General features: G+C 39.7%; 2 protein-coding genes across 2 annotated transcripts; one reads left to right on the top strand and one right to left on the bottom strand.

Moving 5' to 3' along the window:
• The first annotated feature begins 649 nt into the window (after window positions 1–649).
• LOC135438577 (uncharacterized) lies at window positions 650–10393 on the top strand. Its single transcript, XM_064696932.1, has 5 exons — window positions 650–788; window positions 5367–5657; window positions 5715–6081; window positions 6560–6769; window positions 9530–10393. Exons 1-5 carry the CDS (start codon window positions 783–785, stop codon window positions 10324–10326), a joined length of 1671 nt encoding a protein of 556 aa, XP_064553002.1. The 5' UTR covers window positions 650–782; the 3' UTR covers window positions 10327–10393.
• Window positions 10394–11796: 1403 nt separating this feature from the next.
• Cpr97Ea (cuticular protein 97Ea) lies at window positions 11797–17222 on the bottom strand. The gene is made up of 4 exons (XM_064696753.1): window positions 17063–17222; window positions 13664–13830; window positions 12701–12974; window positions 11797–12644 (listed from the first exon to the last, which is right to left on the bottom strand). Exons 1-4 carry the CDS (start codon window positions 17075–17077, stop codon window positions 12036–12038), a joined length of 1065 nt encoding a protein of 354 aa, XP_064552823.1. The 5' UTR covers window positions 17078–17222; the 3' UTR covers window positions 11797–12035.
• Between the last annotated feature and the right edge of the window lie 2300 nt (window positions 17223–19522).

Here is a 19522-nt window from a genome sequence, read left to right as displayed (position 1 = left end):
CATGCCATGAAAGTGAAAAAATAAAGCCAAAATCAAATCGAATGGCCAAATCGTTGCAATTAAACACGTCCAAGCTGCAAATTTAATGAGCCGGCTGCACATGTGTGTTGCAAGCTAACAAAAAAAAAAAAAAGAAATAAAAAATAAAAAACGCATTGAACTCAGCAACTGGCGAACCACATGCCCCTCAACTGAGGCCAAACTCAATTGACTCTCAAAAAAAGCTGCCAAAATAAAAAATGCAGTCTCGTATTTTTCAACTGAGCGACAAAGACAACGTCGGCGACTCTTCGCCTAGCCACTAAGAGCAACAAAAACAAAATCTCATGCAGGCGCTCTCAGTGAATTTTCTTTAAAAGAGCCACACAGCCAGATTTTTGACTACAGTTTGAACGCAGACGTCGCCGAGGAGCCACCTCCAAGCAATCAAAGCACAGCGCTCCAGCCCCCGCATCCAGAGCCAAGCGAAAGTCGACGCGAACACCGCGCGTTACAGTGAAATCAGTGTGTGTGCGTGTGTGTATGTGTATATGTGTGCTTTGTGGCCACAACCAAAGAGTCGAAATATATAATAAATAAATAATAAAACACAGAAAACAAAAGCGAAAAGATACGACAAAATTGTTGCTGCCGAATTGCAAGTGTGTTCAGTGAGAGGAAAGTTTGTGTAAAGCATATTGAAGCCCAGGCACAAGTGTGTGAAGCGGTTGCTCCAAACGATTAGCGACCCGAGCTAATCAAAAGCCCAGCCCCAAGTCGACGCACAAGCGCACTCACATAACATGAAGGTAAGCTTGATTCATCCCATTGTCCAGTGAAAGTGTTTCGTGCCAATAACCAAATGACCAAATTGGCGCAATTTTGTGCAACATCTTTTTTGGGCGCACACAAAAACAAGTTCAAGTGCACGGGCCACAAAACGAGGAAACTTGTTTCCCGCTTCAGTTGCGTTTTATTAGACAAGCAAACATAGGAAAGCGCATCCATAAGATACGAGATACAATTCGATTATATAAGCCAGCGTAACGCAACAAGGCCCAAAATGCACCTGAGGCATCTGCCGCTGCTCGTTGGTGCATGAAAAGCATTTGATACGGCCACAACTCAAATTCACATGCACACACTCGAGCACATTTTGTGAATATATTTGTGAATACACTCAAAAGATCAACGCCAAAGATTATGTCAGTAGCCAATCGCCAGAAATGCGGCCCAGTTGAATGAGTGTGGAGGCAAAGTGTCATGCATAATTATTATGTCAGACGTTGTCTAGTCTTTCATGTTGTTGTTTTTATTATTATAATTATTATTGTTGTCGTCACTGTTGCGGCTTTCGAAAAAATGGTGTAGAAATTTGCCTAAGATGTTGCGAATATCTGAGCAAAGCAAACGACTAAAACGAATGAACAAGCGCATGTGCCAAGCACAAAAGCCGAATGATAAGACAATTAATGCGCGTATTACGAAAAAACCAGACAGAATATCTCTCTTCGGCAGGCCGAATATATAATACCCTTTTAGATAAATGGCTGATAAGCGTGCAGATAGTTGAGCAGAATGGCGAAGCTCCTAGTTGCTCAGTTTAGAAAAAATCTTCAATCTTAACCAAAGAAAATCACTTTTCGGCAGATTCATCTGTATATGGAGCTATATGATACAGTAATCGATTGTAGATCTGGCTCATATGTGAAGAGTATGGCACCACTCTCAAATTTGACGAAGATACCTTAAGAATAAAAATTAAATATAAACGTTTTTTTTTTAAACAAGAAACTTATTTTCTGTCTATTCGCTCCTATGACAGTTACATGATATAGTACTAATATAGTGCACAATTACGACAGACCCTATAATTATCTATAATATTTAAATTGTATGAACTTTTAAAAAAGTTGCACAATTTGGTATATAGCGCCTAGAATCTTTTCTATTAATTTTTTACACTTGCCAACCGGGTAATTATGTGGTTAAAAAATCAATCTCCGAATATGTACTCGTCCAATTTTCTGGCAGAATTCAGCTAGTTATCAGAACTCTTCAATTTTGATTGTAGTATGCAAATGCTCTTCATAAAAAATGTATATTGAACGATTAGAAACAACATTAAATATGTAAATATTCACAGCCTACTATTAACCCGATTTCTCTGCTATTAATTTATTCATTAAGTTGCCAAACAATTGCCGTGTACATAAATAAACACAATAAAATTAAACATTTATGAGCTAGTTGTAAAAAAGCTTTTAAAAAAAATAGATATCAAATTTTGAAATACGTTTTTGAAACTACGGTGCTGTCTGTTTCGTAGATGAAGTTACACTTATTTTGCAGCATGAAAAGCAATTTTAAAGTAAAAATAATATAATTACAAAATGTTTTTAAATCCTGTAAAAATCAATACGCAAGCTTGAAATTTATTTCCAAAATCTGGCTCCAGTCAGCCTTGACATGATCAAGAAATATTCAAAATTTATTTTAAAAAGAGATTCAGAAGAGGTTAAAACTGAAATCCAACCAAAATTTGGGATGATAAGATTTATTTGTATTTATTTATTGATAAAACGGCTAACAGTATATAGAAAACTTGTTTGGAAATTTTATTAAAAAAAAAAAATCAAATAAAATTTAAAAAAAACGTATATAATTTGTATTTTAAGAGCTACATTTTGTTGTATACTAATTTACACATAAAATGTTGATGATATTAGTAGACTCGAATTTATTTAAGAGAAGCTCGTTCATTATATTGGGAATAAATTAGCAAGCAGCAAGACATAATTAAAATGCCCACAGCAAGTGTATCAAAACTGAACCTACCACAATTAGTGGATATAACAAAACGACTTCTACGTGAGTACTTTGCGCGCATATAAACAAAATATTTTCATATTGTTAACAATTGAGCAACATGCAAATTGAAAGCCACACAAAACAACAACAACAACAACAACAGCAATTACGACAATATATAAGAAGAAGCAACAGCCGGCAACACTTTCACTCTCTTCGACTCATTCGAAACACACTCATTTAACACTCAGTCGCCAAACGATGACAGCACACAAATACGAAAAGCTCTCTTGGCTTAAATAAATAAGAGACTCTTGGCCAAGTAGATTGGCCAACATAGAGTTCAATATGCCATTGATCCGAGGCAATTAAGTTGGCCAAACAAAAAAAGAAACAATAATAAAATATCATTAACCAAATGCAATTTGCCTTTATTTGCGCTCGGTTACGAAATGTTGACCATCTACTGATTGGAATTTTATTAATTACCACGTTGCGTATCACATAACAAAAAAATCGTTATAGCGCATAAAACAAATGCAATTAAATTTAAAAAAATATATTAATAAACATTGCAACAACGAAAAGCCAATTTGAATGGTTGCAAGCGCAGGCATTATTAATATACACTAGTCAGCTCCAAGTCCAGACCCTGGCCTAGGCTTCTATAGGGTGCGTTTGCTATTTAATTTGTGCATTTGTATGCAAATGGTATTACCAATTACGCACGGCGAGGGCTAAAACAATTAGGCTTAAAGGCAAAACCAAACTCTCTGCGCCCAATATCATTTATGGACTTCACAAATCACCAGCCATTGAGTGGGGGAAAGAAAAGGTTTTTGTTTGTTTTTCGAGGGCGGTTCCGCAAGGGCAATCCCAAAATAGAGCAAAAGAAAAGGCATTTGTCAAAATAAACGTATATACATATATATATCCAATACTCGACACTAATTGTCTGCATTTCTCAAGTGCTACGCGACCCAAATTCGCTTCAACAAAAATGATCTTTTTCAACCGAAACTTTTATAATATTTCAACGCGTGCCTTGCAAATCATTGCACAACAATTCACCCAGTTTTGGATCTGGATCAAAAGTCAAAGTCATATGTTGATGTTTTTATGTTATGCGATTTGAATAAATATTTAAATGGATCAAAAGCTAAAATCGCATATATATACATCTATTCAGATTATGCGCTTTGAATAGAAGTATAGATATATTTTTTGCATGAATTTTAATTTCAAGTTCACTTGGGAACTCATATGCAATACATATTACCATATAATATTTGACCTAATAATGTTTCTATTTTATAACTTTGACCATCATGGCCGTAAAAAATCTATATATTTGTTCATTCACTTTGCGATTCGTACCTATACCTCTTAAGCTGTGGATTGTAAACCTGATTTGCCATAACAAAAATCCAACTAGGAGCTTAACGGAATTAGTTGGTCGATTTTGCCTCGAAATTTTTCGGAATATCACTAAATATCGATATTGAGATACAGTTTTTAAAGCATATAAGAGCTAGATACACCAAACTTTCTAAGTTATTGTATAGTCTACACAGATTATAAATATTTCACTTTTTGAATACCTTTACTAATTTTCCCCAAAACAAGGAGACAATAATTTTTAAATGTAGAGCCTTGAGCCTTGGTATATGCACATTTTTATATATCATATTCAAGTTTTCAGATTTGTATAAAGATCGTACTATAAGATCCGAAGTAAATCAGGAATGCATTTCCCATACAGAAGCAGTCTTCAAATGCTTGTGTATATCCTAGTCACACACACCCGACTAGATCACCAAAACTTATTTCTTTTTTATTTGCAACTGCTTTGGCTTAAGATTCGTTTCGTAATAAAAAAAATTAATTAGTTTATAGACTTAAACCAGTTTGGTTCACAGCTGGCTGAAGATCTCTTACACAATTCATGTTGGTCTTTGATACAAGAGATATGTAAATAATATTTGCCTGTAGATAACTGATGACAACTCGCGAGGAAATAAAGATATTAAACTAACTAATAACGCCTTCTGTTCGATTCTGTCTATATAATTAACGTATTCATTGATTTAGCATTTAGGCAAATGAAGCCATTCAGATCAGGTCTAATCAATTTGCCTGATGGTCCATGAAACAGTTGTAATGCGCTGAGCGGGCGCCCGGGCGTAGCAGGCAGCGCCCACGCCACGCCCCGGCCGCCCGCCAGATATGTGGCAATTGCGTCAAAATGCGCTCAGCTGTGACCACAGCGAGTGCTCAAAAACTTGTCTTGTGAATGCTATTATGAGTATGATGTGTACTGCATAATAAATTTTTGGCAGCTGTGCATGGGTGTGCGTGTGTGTGTGTGTGTGCCAGTTGACAAATGAATGCATGGCTGCAACAGGCTAATGGCTGCCACATGCCACATGCCACATGCCACATGCAACGCTGCCTGCAATGATGCAACGCGACTGACTTTTCGGCAATTGAATTCAGTGAAAAGCCAAATTATGTTTCAACTAATGGCTGATGATTATGTAAGCTGCCACTTAATGCTCTCCCCTACCCTGTTGCAGCTACTTTGCCTGTGCCTGTTGCTGCCACTGCTCAGCCACGCCTATCCGGCTGCAAGCGGCACTGCGGGCGACAAATCGCTATCACTGGAGGACACAGATCTGGACAATGAGCAGGGCGAGAGCGTAAAGGAATCACAGATAGCCAAACGCTCCGGCAGCTTTGACTATGTGGCGCATCTGAAGTCCGGCCTGTTGAGCAGCATAGGACAGGCATCCGCCTCGATTGCCTCGGGCAGCTCCGGCGGCAGCAGCGGCGGCGATAGCTACAAATCCCACGAGGTTGTCGTGCACGTAAGTTGACCACGGCTCCGGATTGAGTCGAGCAATTAAGAAACCATTTAATTGCAGGGCAACTCGGTGGACTATGATCCTTGGTCGTTCAAGAAATCCGTGCTGAACACCATCTTCCAGGCGGTCAAGGCCATCACGGGCGGCGTCACCGCACTCAAAGGTCAACTGATCAAGGGCAGCGGTTATGCGTTGAGCGCTAGCGGCAATCTGGTGGCCGCTTCCGGCGACAAGGTCACCGATGTGGGCAAATCGATTATCAACTCGGCACACATCAATTCACAGACCTATGCCACACATTCCGGCGGCGGCGGCGGCTATGTGCATCCATTTGCCAAGCTGAGCTCCTTGTCAGGCGCCTCATCCAGCGGCAGCAGCGGCAGCAAGCATGCCGCCTCGGCGCCGGGACCCGTGCTCCATTCAGAGAGTGAGTATGCCCGCCAGCTGCTGCGAAACATCAATTTTCTTGTCTTCTGACCCTCTCCCCACAATACGAGCGGACCGTGAAATGTAAACTAAGGTCATTATGTAACTCGCTAACGCATACGCATTTATTGTCCATCGGCTGTTCAACTATATATATAAATATATATATGTACGTCTATATTATAATTAAATCGCTCGCAACATAACATTGAAAGGTTTAACAAGCTGCTCGAAGAGGAAGAGGCGACTCCCAATGCTGCCCACTGCCAACCGGCCATAGCAATTGCAAATGGTACCGTCGTGCGTTGACCCCTTGCAGCATTTTTCCACTTTCATTTTCTCTGGCGGCATGGCCTAAACCCGGTTTTTGGCCGTGTCTCGCATGCTTTAGCCTATTTCGGTTTGTTTTGACTTTGCCACATGCCTGCTCACTAACACACACACACACACACACACACACTTCTCGTGTCTTGTTGCAGCCATCACCACATATGAGATACCGACGGGACATGCCAACTATGGGCCACCATCCAAGCCGCCAACATTTAGCAGCGCCACACATCAATATCTGCCACCGGCTGGCTCCAACTATGGCGGCGGCGGCAGCGCCGGTGCGCCGTTCAGCATTGGCCATGCGGCATTCGAGGCGCCACAGAGCAACTATCTGCCCTCCGCCTATGGACAAGATGGTGCGTAGTCTGCAAATCAATGTAACCCAATCGAACTGTATATACCTCATGCCCTCTGTAAATATTTCGTATCCTCTCACTAATCGCCCATAAGCCAAAAGTTCACCCCACAGTCGCTCACAATCATTTTAATACCAATAACAATGACAAGGCGTTGTCCAGTCAATCGCTAAATATCAACCACTGTTGTTAACCACCGCACCACCAGCTCCACCGGCAGCTGGCTCTAACGAGGTCTCACTTCCGTGCATACCCAAACAGATAAAAAGTGAAAGCATCAAGTGCTCATAATTTGTCTGACACAACTGTAAATACACATCTTAACAACCCGACGTAGATTTACAAACAACAGAGTCTCCAATACTCTACACAAGACAAAATTTTGACAGTTTCTTGACCGTATTTTTGAAACAAATTATCTTGATTCAAGCAAAAAATTAATTTTGGTTTAATTTGTAAACTCTTTTACTTTAAACTCTACACCAGTAAAAAATTCATATAGTTAACAATCACAGTTTCTTCAGCTTAAATACTTAAATTTTTCTTTAAAAAATTCTTAAATTGACAGCATTTTAAGCGTAAATCAACTCGATTTAAGCTTACAATTCATTTTACTCTCAATTTTAATTTTTTTTTACTTTTCACTAGAAATAGACTAAAAATATCGTATAATCCGCAGTTTGCATTTTGAAATAGTGCCACAAATCCCTTCTCATATATTTTGTACTGCAATTAATAGTACTTAATTTAATTCAATTTAATCGTTCAATTTGTGAACAGGTCTTAACAACCCGATGTAAACGCTCTTCGATGAAAAACATAAATGGAATAATCCATATTAAAATCGTAGGACAAAATGCGTTATTTATTTTTGAAAATAATAAATTTATCGTTTCTTAAGCGTAAATCAGCTCAATATAAGCTAAAAATCGGTTCCTTTGAAGCATTATGGGATAATTTTAAGACAAAAGTAGGTTGAATTTTTTTGGACTCCTTTTGTATTGCTTGCACTGAACATAAACACTCAAATTCGAATACTCTACACTGAAAAAAGTAATATAGGTTCGTACCTTAGTTAAGCACAAAAAAATTGATTTTTTCTTATTTCTGAAATTCTTTTTTCTAACCTTTCCCTAAGCGTAAATCTGCCAGTTTTAAACTGAACATTGCTTAGTTTTTTTTTAAATTAATCTGACATAATTTGATTTCAATTTCTGAACGTATTTCAATTCCATATAGAGCCGAGTTGAATATATTAAATAGTAATATGCAGATTTTAAGCCAATATTCCTTACCTTGTGCAAGCACAGTGTATCTAAATCTATCGTGCAGCACTCTTTAACCCGTATGGCAAGCTGCGTGTTTACTTCGATGACACACTTGTGTTTGGCTTCAACTTTCAGTTTCAATCGCGGCTTACGCAATTTAAATGGCATTGCGCAAGCGCCCAAAAGGCAGCGTTTATTGTTTTTTATGTACATAAAAATAATAATAAATAAGCGTTATTAATAATCATTTCGACTGCAATATATCATTTATTACTTTTGTACATATTTTATTATTTATATGTGTGTGTATATATCCCAACCTTAGCACTCATGATATTCCAAGCGTCATTAAAAGCGACAACATATCGCATACTTAATATTATTTGTATATATTTAGCTATAAAATGGCTAAAAGCCAATAATATGGTCTAGCCTAAACCCTGAAAAAAACTATCAAAAATAAAAATTATATATTTATTTGCATTTTATAGATATATTTATTCATGTATCTATTTTAAGTACTTGCATATTGTTACTCAACTAAACCGAAACTCTCAACTAAAACCGAAATATACAAATAAAATACACAAAAGAATAGTTGTTTTCGGTATACCGAAAATTAAATACCCTTGCAGGCGGTTCAAAATTTTAATATATACATATATCTTCCGATGGGAGCTAAATGATATAGTGGTCCGTTGTTGACAAATCTCTTTATTGGGAAGATACCGTAAAAAATACACCATCAAGTCATATTAAGTCGATCATTCCTATATCAGCTATAAAATACAGTTTCCAGAAAATCGACTCTTGCCTAAAGCAAAAAGAAACATTAGAAAAAGTTGCTGTCGCACTAGAATGACAAAAGGACTGCTGATCAAGAATACATATGCTTGAGCTTATGTGTATGAATAGCTTTTTATTCAATATTAATATTAATTTATATACACAATAGAGTTACAAATTCAGAGAACCCGGTTGTTCGTTCTTCAGTACTTTATCTACCGAGAACTGCTAAGTTGTTAATCTTTATAGTTATACGGATTATCGTTGTAAACTATTCAAAAACTCGAAGCTATCAATGCTGTATAGACATCTAGCTTGGGATTCGAGCCAGCGACTTTTTTTGCCTGAATGAACAAAATATAAAGCTTGCTGCAAGGGCATAATTGTATAGAAACTTATCATAAAAACTAAAAATGAAATAAAACATGAACATCTGTACAAAACTCTATCGAAGCCCAAAACTCATCTCATACACTCACATACACACACACACACACTCAGACTCACAAAAAAGCGAGTCAAATGCCAACAAAATGTAAATAGAAACTTTAACGAACCAAATCAAGTATTTAATTGGTAAATCTAATAAAATCTCACTCATTGCATACACAACAACAACAACTACAACAACAAAAACCACAACAAACACACACAAATAAACACGCACACCACCGACACCACCGTTCAAACCAAACCACGGACGCAGTGAACACCGCCGGAACCGACGACTTCAACGTCTATGGACGCCACAAGAAACTGTCGGATGATGAGGCGCGCCGGGCGGCGCTGCAGCTGCAGGAGATTTTGAGCCTGCTGCCGAATGGCAAGACGGAATATACCGCATCCAAGACAGTGGCACTAGACACAAATCAAGTGCCCAGTGGCTCCCATGTGGAGCAGGCCGATTTGTACAACAGCTACGGTGTTCCATTGCCCAACAATCTGGGCACACTGGAATCCCTGTCGCACACGGAATCCATCACAGCGGCATATGCGCCACCTAGCCAGGGAGCCGCCGATATCTATCATCAGATGGCCAAACGGCCGCAAACAGCGGAGGAGGCGTACATACAGAAGCATCCCAACGAGGGCTACGATTACCCACCACAGCCGCCAGCAGCACCGCCGGCCGCGCCCAGCAACGAGTACAAGGTGGAGAACTATCATGCGAGCAAGAGCAATGCGCTCAGGGATTTGTCGCCCATAATAGCAGCCCTGGAGGTGGCCAAGCGCAAGGGACCCAGCAGCAGTGGACCCACCAGCTACTCCATTGAGAAGCAGGTGCACAAGGTGTCGCCATTCCAGTATCTGCCGCCGGTGGTGCAGAAATCCAAATATGTTTACAGTGCACCACCAGCACCACCCAGGCCCAGTTACAGCGGCGGCTACAAAGTGCGTCGTCATGTGGCAGCCAAGCGACCACTAGGCGCCACATCCATGTCCCGGGTGCAGGACTACGACATACAGGATCCGCTGATGTTCAATCGCCTGCTGGAGTCGTAGGCAGCGCTGGACTGGCTCAACACTAGTTAAATAGTCCACTAAGTCATATGCAGCATTTAACTATAGTTCGTCCTAACCTAATTTATTTATGTTATCTCAAATTTCCAAAAGCTCCAGCGTAGTCAATATATATATATATATTTGCATATATTTATGGAACTCGAAGCTCGAGCAGCAATAAACGAGTTTGAAAACCAATCTATAGCACGGCATGCATCTATAGCACCACAACTCTAGTACACTCTGTTTGCACTGCTTTTATGTATATCCCAACACTGCACCTCCACGCCCATTTTCCAACATCCCCACCACCAAACACCACCTGGCAACTGGCTGTCACAGCTATTCTACTCAATCAAAACACATCTGACCTGACGCTCTCTTTACAGTGTATCTGCAGTAGTCGCCACGTGGAACCAGCTCTTCCAGCCCTCAACCTGCCCAAGGGCGTTAACTGTGGACCACGCCCATTCTGTTAACAAGCACTTTCGATTCCATAGATTTAGCAAAACGCCTATCTACACACTTCATCTTTAGCTTAGACGATTCTCAACTCCTACACACAAAATCAAACTATTGGCTGCGAATTAATATCGAAATTTTCTATCTTACTGTTAAGTATTTAATCTTATAATAATAAATATATATATTAATAAAAATAAATAATCGTTGAACAACACTCAAAAGAAATTTGTTAAAATTTTACCTCGCGCCTAAAAGTATGCTATGCAAATTTCAATTTTCTGTATAAAACGAAATCTCTTTGAGAAGCTTCAGGAAACACTTAAATTATATATGTCAAATACGTTGTTTCTTTATATTTTCTATTCTCTATTTATTCTACGTTTGAATATTGTATGCACGTTGAAGATTTTTGTAATTTTTTTATTCATCCTAAGAGTATACCAACTTTTAGCATGAGCAAAAATACCATAAAAAATACTTTGAATGTTGCGGTAACTTTCTGATCTCCACATAAATATATTTCAAGCCTAAAACGTTCCTTATTCAATTTCCTAACGAATAAACGTATACAAATTATAACCATTGAAAATAAATATTTGCGATCTGAAATATATATAAAATTAAAGAAAACAAAATACTTGAGTCCCTTACCTCATTTCAATACAACTCCTAAAGGGATGCCTCTTATATAGCAAAAGGCTTTTATTCAACTTGAAGTTGGCTGCCTTTTTTTGCAAAATACTAAATAGTAATTTTAATAAGGAATAGATCCTCTATATATTGACTATCTATATATTAACTAAAAACCGGTCAACACATGCAATCAAAAATACTAGCTCTAAATTCGACATGAAAAATAAATATATTAGTCCTAAGTTTCCAAAAAATTACCCACAACAATATAAGTAGGATTAGCTCCTGTTAAACAGCAGATTTCATATACAATACTATCTTCCAAAACTTAACCTGTCGTTTTATAAAAAAAATTTGAAATTTCACCCAAAATTAGGAAAAAAACTTGTTTGATTTTTTATTAAGTATAATACGAATGGAATATACATATAGATTAAAAATTCTAGAAAATAGAAGCAAGGAATCACTGGCGAATAGTTGGAACAGAAATGTAAAAGGGGCTTGGGTAGGGGAAGTAGGGGAACTACACGATTATCGTTGATTATGCACCTGACTCAAAGGAGCGGCCAATGCGCCGCCTAACTACCCAATACCAGTTCCTCAGCCCACTTCTAGTAATAGCCAAAGGAAATGTCGTGCAACGGCTGAGCATTGCCCTGGGGCAGGGCATAATCGCGCGCCAGCTGATCCAGAAGGCTGCCCCCGCCGCCACCTCCAATGCGACCCTGGGCCTGCGGCTGGTAGCTACGCTGTGGCTGTTGCTGCGGCTGCTGCACGGGCTGTGCACTGGAGCCCTGGCTGGGTCCGAAGTGCGCGGGCTCTAGGAGCGGACGACCGCCCGAGGCGGGTGCCAGGAAGCCCTGGGCGCGTGCACTGCTGGGCGCCGGCGAGGCGGGGGGCAGCGCATAGACAGGCCGGGATATGCGCACATTGGAGGGGCCCTCGCCGAAGCTCTGCGACTGCGTGTAATCGGGCTCAGGACGGGCGGGACGCTGCAGCGGCGAGTAGAGCACATCTGTGGTGCGCTGACCGCCAGGCACTTGGAGACGAGGCGGTGCTGGACCCACCGAAGGCTGCGGCTGGGGTGCGTATTGCACACGACGCTGCGGCTCCGCTTCCTCCTCCTCATACTGCACATACTGTGGTTGCGGCTGCGGCTGTGGGCGTGGCGGCTGTGGGCGTGGCTGATGCTGCTGCTGTTGCTGCGGACGTTGCACGCGCTGTGGGGCAAACAGATCTTTAAGTCGAGTAAATCTAGAAGATTCACTAAACTTACATAGGGTCGCTGGGGTCGTTGCACAGGCTCGTCATCGTAGTCGGGCTCTTCCTTGGTGGACTCATCGACCAGCGTGGGTGGTGCTACGGTGATGCCCTCGCCCGAGGGCTGGAAGCCATACTTGTTGGCGCCGTACTCCACGACGCGCACCTTGCCATCGGCATCAACATAACCATACTTGCCCTTCACCTCGCCAGTGGCCAGTTTCGTTTCGATCTTAAAGGAACCATCGGCGCCCTCATAGCCGTACGTATAGGAGCCATCTTCATTGTGCCTGAAAAGTAAATGATTTCATACAACTAAAAAGGCAACAAGGAAAGTGAGCACTTACAGCGTAAAAGGGGTAAGTATTGCACAAAATACTTGCAAGCTTGATTATCCATTAATCAGTCAGTTAAATAATCAGTCATCCAGTCAAACCATCAGTCAGTCAGTTCGTAAGTTAGTCTGTCCACTAGCCAGCCCTTCAGTCAGTCAGTCAATCACTCAGTCATCCATCCACTCATTTAATACATCAGTCAGTATGCCAGTCACTCAGTAAATCAGTCAGTTAATCAGTTAGTCAGTCAATCCATCAGTCAGTCAATCAGTCAGTTCTTAAGTTAGTCTGTCCACTTTCCAGCCCTTCAGTCAGTCAGTCAATCACTCAGTCAGTCAGCCATCCATTCATTTAGTACATCAGTCAGTCCACCAGTCACACAGTCAATTAGTTAATCAGTTAGCCAGTCAATCCACCAGTCAGTTCTTTTATTAGTCAGTCCAGACTGCCTAGGCCGTCAGCCAGTGTCAGGGCATCAGGTAGTCAGTTTATTAGCCAGTTTATCATTGAGTCGTTAATCTATCGGTTTTTCTGTCAGTCAGTCACTCGGTTAGATAGTCAGTCAGCCTGTCAATCATTCAGTCAGTCAAGACAAGTAGTTATATATATATTACAGATACAAAAGCGTATAGCTACGAACTCACTTGTTGATCTGCTTGAGTATGGCCACAGGCGCGGGTCGCGTCTCCTCCTGTGCGCTGGCATGCAGTCTATGGGGCGCCGCTCGAGGTGCACTCGGCTGGTAATCCTGATAGTCCTGAGCGCTGACCAGGCTGCCAAGCAGACAGCCGATTAACAGTAAACGTTGTAGCTGGAAATGGAGGAGAACGTGAGATTATCGCACTGAAATGGCAACCGGTTTGCTAATTGCCAGATAAAGCAGCTGCTAGTATGAGTAGCCCGTACACCTTGACAGTGCACAGGCGGCAAAGAATATGCCACGGTTTGATGTCTACAAAAGTCTTAAGTCAGGCTACCTTTCACTTTTTATTATATATATATATAAATATTTTTTTTGCCCACTGGCCAATGACACCGGCTGGGGTATCGAATCGCTTGTCATTGTGACTGGGACGCCCTCAATGCCAAGCAGGAACCGATGGCGGCAAATAGATACGACTACGTGGCATAAGGTATGCCGCAACGTTGCATAAAGCCCAAGCGACACGCGATATGCCGACGGATGGCCACAGCCAATGGGCAAAAGTTTAATTGAATATCCACAGGTGAAATGCATGGAAAAGTTTTTTCTGTAATTTTTCATTTTCCCCCGTTGCAACTCCCACGCTTTGTTGTTGTTATTTGGTTAAATAATTCGAGTGCACACAAATTATGCCCAACTGCGGGAATTCCACTCGATGCAGCGAGTAGAAGATGCAAAAGGAAAATTTCCCACACACATGCCAATCGGTGATATGTTGCACAAGTATCTGAAAGATGCATCTCAAGCATGCAAATGCTAAAGAAATTACAACAGCCGCAGGCAGTGGGCGGAAAGAGGGGGGCCAAGTGAAGACTGTCAGTCGACAGCTTGACAAGCGTACCAAACGCTGGACTACGAGCTTGTGTGACTCAAATACCCTGTAAACATTTAATTGGTGTAATGGGTATGCACGAGTTGAGCTAGCTTATGCGAGCGACTAAAAAATTTAACCTTTCCATTTGAGTTATCAAAACTCAACTGTTTTTATCCCCCGTGCACAGAACACGGCTATAAAGGTTTAAAAGAACCATTTTTTGTAAGTTGTGCATCCCCTTCTTAGCACATTATGCCCACAGGGTATACCAACAGCACAGCATAGTCAATAAACATAAAAATAAATAGTATTACATTTTTATACCTCTGTTTGAAAATATCGTCTTCTAGCCAGTCAACCAAGGAGTTGGTTTCTTATATGCTGTCAAGCATAAATTTTAGGTATTAAAATACCATAAAGTAGCCTGCATTCAGGTGCTGTTACTATACCCTGTAGACGTTAAATAGTTATAAATGGGGCTGTTAAAACTAACCATAACAAACTTCTTTTCTGCAACTCACTACCTTCAGCTATAATTATACCCTGTATAAATGGAATTTAACTGTAGATATACCCTGTAATAATGAAATGGATACAAAGGGTATTATGAAGATATAGATGAGAAATGTATTAAAAAAAACAGAAGCAAAGTAACAGCTATTTATTTATAGCTATATACCCTGTAATTATAAAAATGCTCGAAGGGTAACCAACAAATTTGGTTGATTTGATTTATTTATTTAAATAAATATAAATAAACAGTCATTTTGATGAGGTAATACCCTACAAATAATAGATCAACTTAAGGTACCAACTACTACACTTCTAAGGCATATATATTTCTTATCTTAACAAATTATTTGTGATCAGAGGCTCTGTTGATTTATCTCATAAAAATATTGCAGTACGTTGAATAATCTACTATTTAAAATCTATTATTTTCTAGGGTATATTAGATTGACTACTTCTTTGACTGTTGTTTGACAGATTTTGGCTGACAAAATTCGCACGGGTTGCGGCTTTTGAACTGGCTAATCAAATTAGAGCAACAGACACACAAATTCGCCCAACTGTAGACGGATTCAATGGACATTTGGTCCTTAACAAGCCACCGTCTATACGTATGCTCCATTCCCATTCGGATTCGACTATGCTTTTGTCTGGCAAACCTTTCACTGAAGCTCCATATGTCAGGCATATGCCATAGCCTTGGCTCACAGAGTTGTGAAGTTGTTGGACAATCTGCCGCTGGCATGGACATGGACACTGGACCACATTGCAGCAGCAGTAGCTGCAGTAACAGCAGCAGCTACTGTTGCCAACGTTTTCAGTTGATGCCAATTTTTCTGCATTTTTTTTTTCTTTTTTTTTTTTTGTTGACAGCAACTGACCGTAAAAGCTGGCTGCGAATCGCAGCGTGTGAACTGCATTTGGAGTTGCCTTTGATATTTGCGCTCTGAGCAAGGGGGGCACGTGAGAGGGCGGGTGTTGGAGATTGTTTTAGCAGCACATTGGCATCGCAGTCTGAAGCGCGCTTGTTAGCGCAACTTTTTCTTAGCTGAAATTGAAGTTCCTGCAACCATTTTTTTTTTCCAATAGAATTCAACGCAATTACGAGACACACGTCGACAGCTGGGGCTCTAGCTCATAAATTATGTGTTGGACTCGAAATGAAAAGAAAAGAATGCACGACAAGTATATACCCTAAATAACCGAGAAACCACATATAGTATAAACTAAAGCATCCATACACACACGAGCTTTTTGTACACGTTACGCAGGGTCTTTGCTTCTTATTCCCCCAGCTCAAATTTAAGGGAATTAAGGACTTAACTCCACTCTTAATAGTTCGATCCTTTTGAAAATTTCAAGCCCCAATTTCGGCACCAAACTGTGTTTATATTCCAACGCGCAGGGATCTATCCTCATCGACCATTATTTTATGTGGGGAGAATATGAGGAGGAATCGATATTTATTGATATTACAGAAATAGGATGTATCAACAACAAAAAAATACATAATTAAAATTCGAACTCTCTGTAGGTAGACAGAGAGAGAAAGAGAGACACGGCTAGATTATCCTAGTTGCCATACTGATCATAAGTCTATATACTTCAAGGGATCTCAAATGACTCCTTCTGCCTGCTACTTACATAGACAAAAAACCAATATACCCTTTGGCATCCGATTTTCAATGGGTATAAAAAAGTAAAACAAAATCCAGTTACCAAATTGGGTGCACAAAATCGAGCGATTGCTCGACTATCTGGTTAGAGAGCAAAATTAACGGTTTGACTCGATTTGCATAGCAAATTATGCGATATTTTCACACAGTACACGGCACTGTCTATAAGGCGTATGACGTAACCAGCCAGACAGGCATTGCAACTAACTGCTACTAACTGCATTTGATTGGCCTGGCTTCCAACGCATTGGGGCTCAACTTTAACCTTTGCCAAGTGCAGCATGTAGTGGCTGTTACAGTGCCCATTGTCAGTATTTGCACAACATTCTCTGGAACCTACCACTTTCATTTTCATTTCAGCTGGCGTTTTGCTTTGTTCACAGCTATTTCGTAGCGTTTAAACGGCTTTAATTGCAAAAGACCTTCGCTGGCAACAACCCAGCTCCAAAAAGCAGCAACAACAATGGCACCAAAAATCACTTTCAATTGATCTAATGAACCGGGACTTGAAACTGAAACTGAAGTTGTTGATTGTTTTTATTTTTTTTATATATAATTATTAATCACGTTTAGCGGTGCGCCAACATTTACTTGAGACCGACAGCAACTGAGCCGCCCAAGTTGTTGTATTTCGCTTTATATACCGCGCTTCTGGCTAGAGGAAAACCTTTTCCATACCAATGGATCCAACACCAACAAACTAAACTTCACCAACGAGTCGGCGGCGCATGCGCAAAAGGACAGAGACCAACTATAATAGCAGCAACAACAACACATACACACACTAGATACACACACACACACACACAAAGCAGTGAGCACAAGTGGCAGCTTGGGCAAGTTTGCCTCTTGTGTGGTTCTCTCTGTGCTTTTCAGTGAGCTTTTTCGCGCCACCGCAACCACCACAATAACTGGAAAGGCCAAGAAGTTGTTGGCGCTGCGAAACTCATAGATTGAGATTAGTTGTATTTCATATCCAAATATTTAATCTCATCAATTTAAATTCTTGAACTAATTGAAATTACATGATAAATACACTCATTTATAATGATACAATATATAATTCAATCAAATTTATTATTAGCCAAGCGGTTCTAGTTAGTTGCGAGAGTTTGATGAGCAGCTTAGTATGAAGGATCCGGTTCGAAGCACAGGCAACAGCAAATTCATATAACTACTAGAGCCTGTAGCTCGAGCCCACAACAATTCCAAATCCCACAAAATGCTACAAAATGCTACATTAATTATATGATACATATATATATATATATACATATATATATATATATATCTAAAACTAAAAGGCCCCTAACCTTATCGCTAGAAAGCAGCCTCTACCCGTTCACTTAGCCAGCAATTTAATAAATTGCCTTCACAGCCAAAAGCAGTGCAGATACTTCTCCTAAAACTCGCACGCTATAAAACGACCGAAAATACATCAAACAAAGCTCATTGAGGTACAATTAATCAAAAGTGCGAGCTCCGTAAATGTGAAAAATTGCTTAAATCGACAGGCGGCACAGCTAATGAATGAGTGTGTGAATGAGGAATGAGCGGACAATATGGAATGAATTTAAAGTCAAGTTAACTCGAATAAATATTGGTATAAAAATAGCTCATGTTGCGCACTTGAAAATTACCAATCGTTGGCATGAGTTGTCAGAGAACTAGTCAACTTTGAAGAGTTTAAAGTAATATAAGAAATATTAAATTCGTTCGTAAAACTAAAAAGCATATTCCTAAACTAAAAAAAAAAAACAAGGAGATATTTGCAATAATAATATAAAGCTAAAAACGTAAATAAAATATAATAAACAAATTAATAAAAATAGTAAATAGATTCTAACACAAATATATAGAATAAACATTTTTTAAGAAAAACCAATTCTAGATACATTTTGTATGCGAAAAAATGTATTTTTATTTATTTTTTGTAAATTGTTTTTGCCAAGAATCGACGAAAAGATTTGGCTATAACATGGCAAGCCACGCTTTATAAAATGGACAAAATTAAAATGATTCTAAATATTAATAACATTTAAATAAAACAAGAATTCACAATTGTATCAGTAAATTAACAAGTCTATCTTAAGGATAAGATATATGTTCTTAAAAATATTTCAAACTAAATCTAAATCTTCAAACATATTTAAGCACACTTAATGCCTAAATAAAATTAAAGATTATTAAACAAAACTGTTGGCTGTTGAAAGCAATCCTTATAGATACTTTTATATGGATTTCAAAGATCTCCAAAGGTATTATTGGCTTTGATATATGACCAGGCAGCATCTAACTTAGATCTCTTTTGTTATCAATGTAAATAAGCAGCAGATTGCCTCATCAAGTGGTCACAAATTGATTGTGCATCTGCCTCTGGCTGCCTTGCAACGGTGCGTATGCGTAATGCCAACATTTCCGTTGATTTGTGTCTGTCGCATTGTGCTGCATGTAAATGAACAAAATGAGCGGGAGAGGGGCGCCATGCGGTCGCGGCGGGGTCATGTTATTTGCACTGGCAGACCAAATAGCGAACAGAATTGAAAGCTGCTCCGGTAAATGTACACACACACACAGTGGACATGGCCTTGCCGTTGCTTTGAAATTACTTGCAATGACAGAGCGAGTCACAGTTATTGTTGCAGCTACAAGATACAAATGTGTGCCTGCCTGTATCTGTGGGATACAGATATATGCCTTGGGTTAGTTCAACTTGTTGGCGGAATTGCAACGCCCAGCGCACTAGGAAACGAAGTCAAAACCAAAAAAAAAAAAAAAACAACAACTCTTGAGTCTGACC

This window comes from Drosophila montana, unplaced genomic scaffold, assembly GCF_035044405.1.
Source record: "Drosophila montana isolate Dmon_TW-CO22-7 unplaced genomic scaffold, ASM3504440v1 contig_3848_1, whole genome shotgun sequence".
Classification (NCBI taxonomy): domain Eukaryota; kingdom Metazoa; phylum Arthropoda; class Insecta; order Diptera; family Drosophilidae; genus Drosophila; species Drosophila montana.
This window is presented reverse-complemented; position numbering and strand designations above follow the sequence as displayed.